Source organism: Piliocolobus tephrosceles, chromosome 6 (genome assembly GCF_002776525.5).
Source record: "Piliocolobus tephrosceles isolate RC106 chromosome 6, ASM277652v3, whole genome shotgun sequence".
Classification (NCBI taxonomy): Eukaryota; Metazoa; Chordata; class Mammalia; order Primates; family Cercopithecidae; genus Piliocolobus; species Piliocolobus tephrosceles.
In genome coordinates this window covers 36,255,334-36,267,938 of record NC_045439.1, presented here as the reverse complement: position 1 = coordinate 36,267,938, position 12,605 = coordinate 36,255,334, and the positions used below count along the sequence as shown (strand labels likewise).

The window sequence follows — 12,605 nt, the reverse complement described above, 5'->3', positions numbered from 1 at the left end:
TAGCTCTCCTCTGCTTCTTTTTGCTAGCACATTGTTGGACCCTCTCCATCTCTATTCCTAGAGGTCATCAAACCATAAAGGGGTGACTACAAAGTAATGGGGCACGCAAGTGGAACACTTACCATTTCATAAAGAATGCTTCCACAAAGATATAACATTTAACCTCTATTGAGAGAAAATAGGAGTTTTCCAGGGCAAGAGAGTAGGGGCAGCATGGTAAACAGCATTTTGGGAATGGGGATTTCATGTACAGATATGCAGAGAATGACACAGCCAAATATATTGTAAACATAAAACAGGTAGAAGACACAAAGTTGACAAGTGTAATGAAAAATGATATCCAAAAAGTTGTTTGACTGAATTTACAGAGTGCCATTCAGAAGTTAACTGATCAATACAAAGGGTATCTGATTCACTCTGTGTTTTCAAGAGACAGGCTTTCCAAAAACATGGAGAATAGACTGAGGGAAAGATACACTGGGGACAAAAGACCAGCAAAGTGTGCCACGTTCAAACAGCAGCATTTTAAATAAACACATTTTAAATATTCAAAGTTTATTTTTGAGTAAGAGTTCCAGTAGTTAAAAGAGAGGATCAGAATGATATCCTCAAGGTAGCAAAATATTATTTTTACTTTTCATAATTAATTCATGTATTTAATACTCCATTGAAATTCATTGCTTCATTTAAGTATTTACTGTGTAGTAAGCACTGTGCACTGTTCAAGCTATTGAGGACACAATGGTGAGCAAAACAGATAAAAACTACCCCACCCTCATGGAGATTATATTTTGGTATGCAAAACAAATCCTCCAGAAGGATATCCAAACTGCCAAATTAAGACAAAGAGCTAGGAAGCACACAGGGAGCAAGTCAAGAGCTTTTATCAGACAAACAACAATTTTTTATACTCGAAAAAATTCACTTATTTGTTTCTTTTGGTAACCAAATAAACCCAAAGACTTGAGTGGGACAAATATTATTATCACCCCTACCCCCTTTTAGATTTTGAAGCAAAATGTCAGAAAAGGTAAGTAATTTTCCCACATTGATAATGTCAGTAGAGAGGTAAACCTCACCCCTGGACACTCTGATGCAGACACATCTCATGCCTTTCCCATAAGTCATCTCTAAGCATGAGAAACACAAAAAGGACTAAAGGGAGGGAAGGATGTAGCTTTATTTGCTGTTTAAAACAATGAACAATAGAAACAAGTTAAGAATAACCTGCAATTAATGACAATGCTTGTGGTTCTGATGTAAGATCTTTGCAGCTTTCTGGAAATGGTAAAAAATGTGCTCAGTTTCAGGGATGTACTACCATTTCTGCTGCCAAGAGACTAAAGTGTAATAATGCATGGAATATTAAATTAGAGACATTTTCTTAACCTGATGAATGAGCCTTAGTTTCTTTGGGACCAGAACATTGTCGTAGATACATAAGAAGCCCAACAGTAAACAGGAAAATCAAAACAGACAAAGAAGGAATCACAATCAGTGGCAAGAAACCTCTTTTCTTTGCAGATGCTGGGCCACTGTCAACACTACCCCCATAGCCTCTGTGCAGGCAGTAGGGAGGGGACCACCCATAGCCACAATGGCAGTGATGTTGGTTATTGCAGATCCCCTTCATGTTGCAGGTCTCAGGAAGGCAGACGTGTGACAGGACAGACAGACTGACACACTTCTTGTGGATGCAGATCTTTCCTGGGCCACACACAGTACCATCTTTCACGTCACCAATGTCAGGTATGTTCATCCTTAAATGATAGTCAATACCCCAGCAGGTGACGCCATTGATACGAGTGTGCTGCAAAGTAGAATGATCTTGGAGAGGAGGAATGTCTCTCACATTCTCACGTTGAACTCTCCCACAAAAGACATCAGAGATATGACATTTTAGGTGTGTTGTGCCATTTATACCACAGTGACCAAAACGGTTTCCCTGAGAGTTGATTTCTTTATAGCAATTCTGAGATGCACTTTTTGCATCTTTACCAAAAAATCTCCCTGCAATGCTGATCATGGTTATTACATCTCTTTTGATAGCAGTACACACTGTCACTACAGGGGAACCCGTCCTGCACATATCTATCTTCTGGACACTGATGGGATGTTCCATTGCACCATTCTGGGAGGTCACATTCATTGACCTACAGAGTTCTCCTGATGGCATGAACTTGCAGTCTTTGCAACAAAGCCCAAAAGCACAGGTAGCCCCAGGCCTTAAAGTGCAGTTCAACAGACAACAGGCATCTCATTCACACTGCTGTACGGATCCACAATCACACTGCTCTTCTCTTTCGACCACACCATTCCCACAGCGCTTTGGCATAAAGATTTCCCCCAATCTTGGAGGATTATGCAGACATGATCCCTGGTTTAGGGTGGTCTTCATAAAATCAGCATAACTGCAATTGGTGAACTTCTTTGCCGACACTCTAAAAATACACATGATATAACCTCTTTCCCCACAAAAACAGAATTCTTCATCATGCTGCATACCCAAAGAATGACATAACTCATGGGCCACAGTGTTGGCAAAAAGAGACCAGGTATCTCCTTGAAAATTATCAACTACACAATCAATAGGTGGAAGACATATTCCTGCAACGTAGGCTAGACCAAGTATACTTATAAGTGAATTTTTAATGAACATATGTGCAGCATCATGCTGTAGTTGGGAAAGACTGATTTGTTTCCATTGAGAGAAATTGTTCAGGAGCTGTTCTATGCTTGTCATTGGGAAAATATTTCCTTGATTCCAAATTTCAATTCCAATCAACATTATATAAGTACATAACTGCTGATACATGTAATCCACCATGCTGACAACAACAAATACATCCTCTTGCACCTTTGAGATGTTGCTTTGAGAGTAAATGAAGAAATCATGGTTCACCACAACAACTAGCTCCAGAAACCATGCATGGGTCCACCAGTCACCAGCAGATTTTGGTTCCAGAGCTGAGTTCTCAGCCTCTTCAAATTCCAAATGTTGGCGTGCTACTTCCTTCTCTGTTAAGGCACATCTCATAGCTGGGAATTGTGTCTCGTTACTGTTTATCTCGTAAACCAGGTGTTCAAATGTGGCAGAGTGCCTGATGGGTTCAATTTCATAGGTGAGGCCATTTATTTGTAATACCCCTCAAAAGCCCCCAAAACAAGCACTGAACACAGCCAGAGACTCAGGGACCCCCTCCACGTAACCATGATAGTAACAGTCATCTGGGATGAAGGGCTGATCCTCCAGGAGGGCACGCTCATCTGTGTAGGTGAACACTGGGAGGTGTCTAGAAACCAAGAGCTTCTTGACCCTCATATGAACAACGTGTCTCTGGCCCCCGAACTGCAGTCTATAGGAGAGCCATCCAGGAGCCTTTGCACTTCTGCCCCTGCTGATCACCTTCAAGGGGATCACCACTTCTGGGGAAGTGAAATGCTGGGAGGGCCCAGCCTGACAGTAGCCAGAAATGGACAAAAACACCCCAAGCCAGAGCAGCAGAAGAGTGACCCTGATGTACACTAGAGTCCCATCCACTGCCATTATGAAGTTGTCGTCATGGAGCCATCTGTCCAGAGCAGAAGAGGACAAGGTGTGAGGCACTTCTGGTCTGGCTCCTCCCTCTAAGCTGCTCAGGATGCAGGGCTGACCCTATGGATCTGTGTCCTGGCAGAGTTAGATCAGAACTGCAGTGCTGGAAGTAAAAATAAAAAGATGGGTTGGAAAGGTGATAAGTAAGGGATCAGGAGAGAAAAAGAAGGGAGTGGTGAAAAACTGGTTGATGAATCAAGAAAATGCTTTGGATTTGCTTTTAGTAAATGAGGTAGGGAGGTTGGGGGTATAGAGAAGACAACATTGGCCATGTGGTGATAATAGCTGAAGTTGGAAGATGGGTACTTAAATAATTATCTCAATCTTTACATGCAGTATGAACATGTCCATAATAAAAAGTAAAAGCAAAAGTAAAGAAACTTAAGAGTAGGGTGACTCTATATCTCAATTTGTCCAAGATAATATTAGTTTATGCCTGTTGCCCTTGCAATAACTATTGATAGTGTCTCATTTGAGTTTCGAAACTGGAGACATCAAAAACAATTGCAATTCTGTGTCAAGTTGCATCAGTTTTATGATATACTTTAGTTTCTTTATCTCAAAGTTATTTACTATTCCTCATTGTATTCATCCTTACTCATGATTTTATTAGACTGCAAGATTCTTGACTGCATGGTTTATGATTTTCATTTATTTTAGTATCCTCTATAATGTCTTGTATAGTTTTGTGTACAATGAAAAATGAAAAAAGAGAGGAAGGGTGGTGAAGTGTTTTGCATTATAAATTAATGCTACTAAAATGTATTCATATTGTATTATAATTTTAGGAAAAGAAAAAAATTCATGAAACACTGACATCCTTTTAACGGTATGGAGAACATTATGGTTTTTCTCCCCAGTTACTGACAGGAGAGTCCCAAAGACAAAAGCAAAAGCTTTCAGAGGAGAAAATGAGAATCTGTGCAGTTTAAAGGTCTTGGGAAAAGGAACTCTTGTCTTATTAGGGCAAAACCATTGGAGAGTCTGGCATTTTAGGATTGCCAGGGAAGAGTCCCAACGTTTGCTCAAATGTATTTACCAACAGTTTTTGAAAGTGGAGAATTTCTGCACCTGTCATACAATCTGGCTGGCAACACTCATCCATTTCTTTTTCTATTAAACAAGTCTTTATGTGTTTGGAGCATACAAAGTGCAGGACATGTGCTAGATATTAGAGAAAGAAAACAAAAATACAGAGCATTAAATAAATTATCAATTTAGTACAGGAACAAGAATAAGCTTTAGGAGGCTTTTAATATTGTATTCGATATTTTATATATTTTGTGCCTTTTTTTGCTGAGGAGAGTGTCCATATATTTCATCATAGTCTCAAAACTGTCAAAAGTGAGGCTAATAAGCACTGAGCATGTGTAGAAACAAACAAATAAACAGGTAATTGTAATATGATCAAGACCAGATTAATCTGAAGATAACATGGTTTATGATTCAGGAATCTTCATTGTACTGACCTCAATAAAGACCCTGAAAGGGGCTCAGTAATGGACTTTATGAAACTCCTCAAATTACGAGTGATCAAAATTAGTCACTATGCAAGAAAAATCAGAAATATTGTAACTGAAAAACTCTGAAATACTATAACACATATAAAAAAAGACTTAATAAAGGCTTTCTAAAATTTGATGATAGTAAATTTTATTATTTATTTCATTACCAATAACAAGCTATGAAGCTGAATTTCCTTCTCTAAACTATTAATAATACAAACTAAATTTCTATTAAACATACTAGGGAAAGGCAAATGCCTTTCAGTTCTTGCCATAGAAATTATAACAAAATAATTCTCTTAAGTGAGGCAATTAAATAAGAAGCAATTTGAAAACTGTAGGGAAAAGGTATCAGGGAAGTGAGTCAGGAAGTTGATTAGTATAAATATGAAGGGATTAAATTTTGTGATGTTTATGGCGTTTTCAACCTTTTAATATTTATAATTTGTTGCGGCTTCTTTCTTATGCTAAATAAATCCTCATTTTCATACTTATTTTCTGCAATTGTAACTTGTTATTGTTTTTCTCGAAGTGGGCCCTCATCTTGTAGGTGCATCAGGCCCAAAAACTTAGTTTCATCTCTGACTGTGATCAATGTATTGATGAAGGTAGGTGCCATTTCTTATAAGAACAAAAAGGAAAAGCATTTAAATCAAGCTAATCTAAGAAGACTTACATAGAAGATATAAAAATGAACATGCCTGACCCAACACCAATCATCTCCTGGATTTTGAATCCATTTCTAATCAACGCTTTCTTTGCCCTGATTCAAGTTTCCTTATATTCTCTTCTTATAACTTCCCTTGTGCTTTCCAGAGTCTTCCTTTAAAGACAAAAGGAGGGGGAGAGAGAGAGAGAGAATGAACCAACTCCATCCTGAACCTCCTCACAGAAAGCTCCCTACATCTACTTACCTTATTAAACCTGAGCTTTAATAGAATTTACTGCTTGCCTAAAGGCTTCCTCTTGAGAAACCCCATCCTCAGAAGTCACATGTACCACAAGGTCCAGAGTTCCTGTTCTCCACAGCCCACAACATCAACACCAAATCATTTATCCTGCAATATTTGACTACACTATTTTTTAGATTTCTCTTATCACTCTTGGACAAAATTCAAAGACTTTGGCCCCTGACTAATAAAATTACTCTCCACCAAAAATCCTACCCTCATCTTAAAGTACTATCAGCAAGTATATAGACAACCCATCTGAAAACAAGACAGGGTTTTTTAAAGTTTTTTTTTTTTTTAACTTCTTCAATTCGTCTTCAGTGTAATTCAGCCTACTCCCTCATAGTCATAAGCCATACCTTGTCAACACACAAAAAATTTCATATACCCTAAGCAATTTACCAACAATTTTAGTTCTCCCAGGTCTCCCTTACTCCTGCTATACCTATTTCTCAAACCCAAAGAGAACTCACTTTTTTCTTTCATTGTCTCCCATCTCACTCAATGTTCTTGTCTTCCAATCCACTCGAGCTCTGCTACCAGTTTCATCCCTTCAAGCACTGTATGCCAAAATCTTTAACTCTCTAAAGTCCTCATTATAACACAAATTGTAGGGGGTGGGATGGGCGATGGGCAGGAACTGCATTAATCCTTCACATACTTTTTCCACTCCTACATCAAAGCTACCAATGCTACTCTGAAAAAAAAAATCACAAACCAATGTGTTTGTGAAAGGTTTAGAAAGAGAACATAGAAATCAGAACTGATATGGTCTGTCCTGGACCCCCAGCCTAAGGAATAGAGGCATAAAATTCAACAGATATGTCAAAACCTCCTAAGCCATATTGCTTTTTTCTTTATTCTCCTGGGCATTGCATTCCTTGTTTATGTATCATGTTCTGAGTTTCCTCAATGTTCTAAGTTTCATCATTTATGTATAGTGCCAGCAGCTGAAAATCCATTCTCATTGTCTCTCAATCACAGTAGAGTTAGTTAACCAAGTACCTTTCCTTTCTAATATAAAGTATTTAAGGTTTTTTCCTTTTCTTGTCCTAGATTGGCTATGTGGATGCTGGAAGATGGGGAAAACTTGTTTCAGTCTGAACATTATCCTTGCCATCAACTTGCCTAAAGAGGTTGGATTCACCTGGGCGGTTTTCATTGCTGCAAGTTAGGCACCTTATTCCACGAGGTGTAAGTAGCATGGAAGAGAAAAGCAAAGTTCATAGACAAAACTTCCAAGAACAAAGGTCTCTGAATTGGGATGAAAATCTAACTGCCAGATTTGCTCTCGGTATCTCTCTTGATATGTTTTCTACTTATTATGGAGTGACAGTTGTTGTGGTTGGGAGGATTGAAAATGGGAAGAACTAATCAAAGATATAATGTTGCAGAAAGGACTGATAAGCTACACAAACCCGTGTCATATTATTCTTTTCTTGGAGCTCAGCGTGAGAGCAGGCAATAACAGGAGAATAACTTCAAAAATATCTGCAGGCCAGATTCACTGTCTTCATTCCTAGGACTTACAGAGACCAAAGCTCCTGAAGTACCATCATTCTACCAGGGATACTGTGAGGTGGTACCACTCTAAATCCATGTCCTCTAGCATCAGTGGACTGTCAAGTGAGCCAACAGCCCTCTTCTGCATGTGTGATAAACTCTTCCTTTCCCCACAGCTATTTCAAATTCATCAAGACCCCTCTCTACCCATCTTCCCTCTTATTCCAATGCCCTAAAGCACTGTTTTCCTATCTGTCTGTCACTAGTATCTGTCCCATTAGAGAGTCATAGAAGTAATTCAGCTGGTTATAGCCTGCCTGCAGGATTTTTCCTTAAGGAAATAGAACAGAAACATCAGAAGGCACCCCTAGAAGATCCTTAGCAACTCTTGCACACAGAGTGCCAAATATTTGGGGTGTAAGTGTGTGTAAGGCCACAATGTCACAATATAAAATGGATTTCTTTCTCTGAAATATGGTGTGTGTGTGTATATATATATATACCTCCTATGCCATATTGCCCTTTTCGAGCATATATATATATATATCTTGAGGGTATATATATATATATATATATATATGCACCAAATTCAAAGCAAAATGATTTCTGGGACTTTCATCATCTGAATCCACCTATATCTACCTCTTCTCTACCTCACTCCCTCTCCAGTCTCAGTGGAAATGTGATCCTCCCCCAGATTCAGGTAGCAACCCCTCATGGTTCCAGGTCATCTCTCCCACATATTTAAGGACTGTTTCTATCAATTTTCCCCACACTCAACTGTATCTTCATCTTCTACTACATTACCTATTCCTTACTGGCAATTGGGGCAACCAGCTCATTCTGATTTTCCCAGGACTGTCCTGGTTTTAAAACTAAAAGTCCTGCACCCAGCAATCCCCTCAGTCCCAACCAAACTGAAACCAAACTTGATGAATGACTTACCATCAGAAGAAACAGTAGTTTCCATGGCGCTTTCTGTCTAGATGGTTTGTACCACCCTTTATTAATGAACAAAGGTTTGTAGCTGTGACCACAGAACAAAGGGAAATGCAAGCCCTCCCCCTTTTGTCTCTCAGGTGACTAAATTTTAGATTTAGCTGCTTAGCAACAAGGATCTTTAACTTCTTAGAGAAATAATAATAGGCTCTCAAGAATATCTTGCTCTCATCCGACCATTTCTATACTCATTTCCACATTCAATATGATTGGAATTGGGTTGTCTCCTCACCTCCAGTCTACGTCCCCTGACAGCACAGGTTCATAATTTTGCTGGTGCCATTGCATTGGTCTAGACTGTCTAATCACTTTTCCCATTGAACTGAATTACAGTAACTTTCTAGGGCAAGATCAAATTCCACTTCCATTATCAAATCTTTCCTAAATAATCCAGAAAACATTAACGTCCTATAACTCTCTTTATAACTATAACATGCAACACATTTTTGTGTGACAAAATTTATATCCTTGCTATTTTCTGTTTTATATGTGAGTTTTAGATGCTGGAGAGGATGTAGAAAAATAGGAACACTTTTACACTGTTGGTGGGAGTGTAAATTAGTTCAACCATTGTGGAAGATACTGTGGTGACTCCTCAAGTATCTAGAAGCAGAAATACCATTTGACCCAGCAATCCAACTACTGGGTATATACCCAAGGGATTATAAATCATGCTGCTATAAAGACACATGCACACATATGTTTATTACAGCACTGTTCCCAATAGCAAAGACTTGGAACCAACCCAAACACCCATCAATAATAGATGGAATAAAGAAAATGTGACACATATACACCATGGAATATTATGCAGCCATAAAAAAAAGGATGAGTTCATGTCCTTTGCAGGGACTTGGATGAAGCTGGAAACCATCATTCTCAGCAAACTAACACACAAGAACAGAAAAACAAACACTGCATGTTCTCACTCTAAGTGGGAGTTGAACAATGAGAACACATGGACACAGGAAGGGCAACGTCACACACCAGGACCCGTCGGGGGTTTGGGGGCTAGGGGAGGGAGGGATAGCATAAGGAGAAATATGTAACGTAGATGATGGGTTGATGGGTGCAGCAAACCACCATGGCAAATGTATACTTATGTAACAAACCTGCACGTTCTGCACATGTATTTCAGGACTTAAAGTATAACAATAATAAAATAAAATTTAAAAAAATAAATAAAAATAAAAAATAAAAAAACAATTATAGTACAATGATTGTAAAGACAAAGAAACAAAACTTGAGTTACTTCAATTCTGTTATTCTTTGTGATAAGATAACATTTTTATTTGTGTTTAGAATTTTAGATTATAGACATATTTCAAAACTGGTAGAGTTGATACCAAAAAAATAAAGACATGGACAGTTTGAAATTTTTTATTTTTATTGTGAAATTAGATTCTTATGAATCTCTGCTTATCTTTTGTGTAAAGCTTTTCTTAACTATTTTATTATCTTCAATTTTCATGTTAGCAAAACTTTTGAAGTTAAAATAAATAAAAAATTAATGGATAAATCTGGGTGTACTATCCTTCGAGCGTAAGTATGTGAAGATCAATTTTGTTGAAGTCATGGACAAATCTGTGGAAGTTAAAACTCAAGAAAACAGAAACTGTAATTTCATGATTTACTTATATGATAGGCCAATATGAAGTAAGTTTTCCTATGTGTTTTAAAAATATATATTAATATATTTAATTAGTATTAATTTATTACCTTTTCACTACCCTATTCTTTTGGTACCACTCTATTCATTTTACTTTTTATTTTTAAAAACTTTTTCCAGTGGTATGATTGTATATGGAAAGGTCAATGAAAAAAAATTCACTCTCTTCCTTTTTTGAAATGGCATCTTTATTTTCATTTATTTATTTTTACTGACAAGACCATACAAGGGTCAGTAAAAGAAAATGTTCACTATTTAAAGTTTCCTGGCCATTAATTATTTGTTTCATTTCATGATTATTCCCAAAAATAGCTATGCCATGTAGAAGTAGAAAAGTTAAAACATAATCCACCCTATCTGTCAAACACACTAGATAGAACACTGAGGCTTGATCCAAAAATACGTGGAGCCTATTTCCAAGGCAGTTCAGTTAACTTTTTCCCCTCAGCCATCAGGGTTCCCACCTCACCCTCCTCTCTTCTTGCTGTTCAGTCTTTCCATTCCCCTCCTCCTCACTGCCTCACCTAGCTCCTAAGTGCCATTTTAATATGATGGATCCCCTGGTAGTAAAAGTGACTCTGAGGTGAATTCATCAGAAAGGGTTGCACTGGAAACTGAATGAAGGACTCTGCTTCACAAACCAGGGGACTGGAAAGGACAGAAGAGGATGCTTTGTCAGGTGGTCACCTTTCAGAGCAGAGTGCTGGACTCAATTTCCTGTTGGAGGACTCTGAATGGGTCTGACCTAGATGTTTCCACAAACTCTTCAAAAGGGCAGCCCTGTGAGGCAGAAAGAGAAGACAGCCAGGGGGATTATGAGGTGGGAGAAGAAAAGAGAGCTTGAACAAAATGCACCATAAGAAAAGGAAGTGTCTTTTCAGAAATACAATGAGACAAATTCCTCTTTTGCGAATGCTTTCTCATCCTGGGGGTTAAGATGGGGTGATGGGATGCTATATATCCAAACTGGAGCAAAATGACTCAGAAAAAGTAAGTGTTTCTTCATTAAGGATACTCATGGAAATTCAAAAAAAGAAATAAAAACAGGCAATAAATATGTCAGTAAATTATTCAAAATCACTACAATTTTAGAAATATAAAGAATCAAATTGTCAAAGATTGAAAATAAACTACCAAGTGTTCGCATCATAGATAAGCAACTCTCTAAAACAGTGTTTTAATTAAATATATAATACTATATCCTTTGATCAGAAATTTATCCAGTAATTTAAAAATTCTGTGTCATCAAACATTTCAGGACATAGAAAATAGATTCAAATAAAAAAAATTACTAAAGGTTACATTATCCCTTACGCTTACCAAAGTGACTGGAAAGATGTATTTTGAAGTAGAAAGAAAATCTCTATTCTTTTCTTTCACTCTCCCTTCTCGCTCTCCCCGCGTCCCCCCATGCATTTCAATCCCAAGGAGGAGCGTCTACGTTTTGTCAACTTCTGGAATACTGTCTGCGCTACCGTTGGCAGCCATTGCGTATTAGAAAGGCATATGTGACTTCCCCTCTCTTGCTTCCTAACGCCCCCATGTGGTAGGATTGGCAAACTTAATCCAGGCCCGTTTGGACTAAACACATCGTGGTTCACTTAATCTCTCCTTTGTACTGAAAATTGGTTAGGCCTCCTGTACCCTGTGGTGAGTCAGAGAACGGAGGAGCCCAAGAAATGGAATTAGGCCTGGGGAGAGGTGGAAACTGCTACGTTTCTAGGCAACAGGTGCCTTGGCTACCCCTCAGGTATCTAAGGTCCAAGCTGTCTAAACCACAAAGGGAGGGGAGGACACCTATAAATCCAATTTATTGGCCCGGCACGGTGGCTCAAGCCTGTAATCCCAACACTTTGGGAGGTCAAGGCCAGCAGATCACGAGGTCAGGAGATCAAGACCATCCTGGCCAACATGGTGAAACCCCGTCTCTACTAAAAATGCAAAAATTAGCAGGGCATGGCCGTGCACTCCTGTAGTCCCAGCTACTCAGGAGGCTGAGGCAGGAGAATGGCTTGAACCCAGGAGGCAGAGCTTGCAGTGAGCTGAGATCGTGCCACTGCACTCCAGCCTGGGCCACAGAGAGAGACTCTGTCAAAATAAATAAATAAATACATAAATAAAATCCAATCAACTGCTTCAGGGTAGAAGGAAATAAAAGTTCAAGCAGTGGAGGCTTTTAGGGTGAGGAGACATTTTCTACTGAATCCTTTTGTAACTAGACTTTGTTCAAAGGGCAATGAAAAACGATAGTTAAAAAAACTTTTTGTTTATCCTGGACTTTTTGTTTTTCTTATTTTGATCCAAGCACCATGGCTTCCCCCACTCAGGTTTTTGCCTTGTGTAAAGCTAAACCCTTTCCTGGCTTATCAGTTGTCACATAGCAT

The 12,605-nt window shown here is 38.5% G+C and overlaps 1 protein-coding gene across 1 annotated transcript; it reads right to left on the bottom strand.

Annotated features, from left to right (window-relative positions):
* Positions 1-1,384: 1,384 nt before the first annotated feature.
* LOC111554721 (disintegrin and metalloproteinase domain-containing protein 21-like) lies at positions 1,385-3,547 on the bottom strand. Its single transcript, XM_023230390.1, is given in 3 exon segments — positions 1,385-2,002; positions 2,004-2,152; positions 2,155-3,547. Coding segments are annotated over 3 exon segments (2,160 nt in total).
* Positions 3,548-12,605: the final 9,058 nt, after the last annotated feature.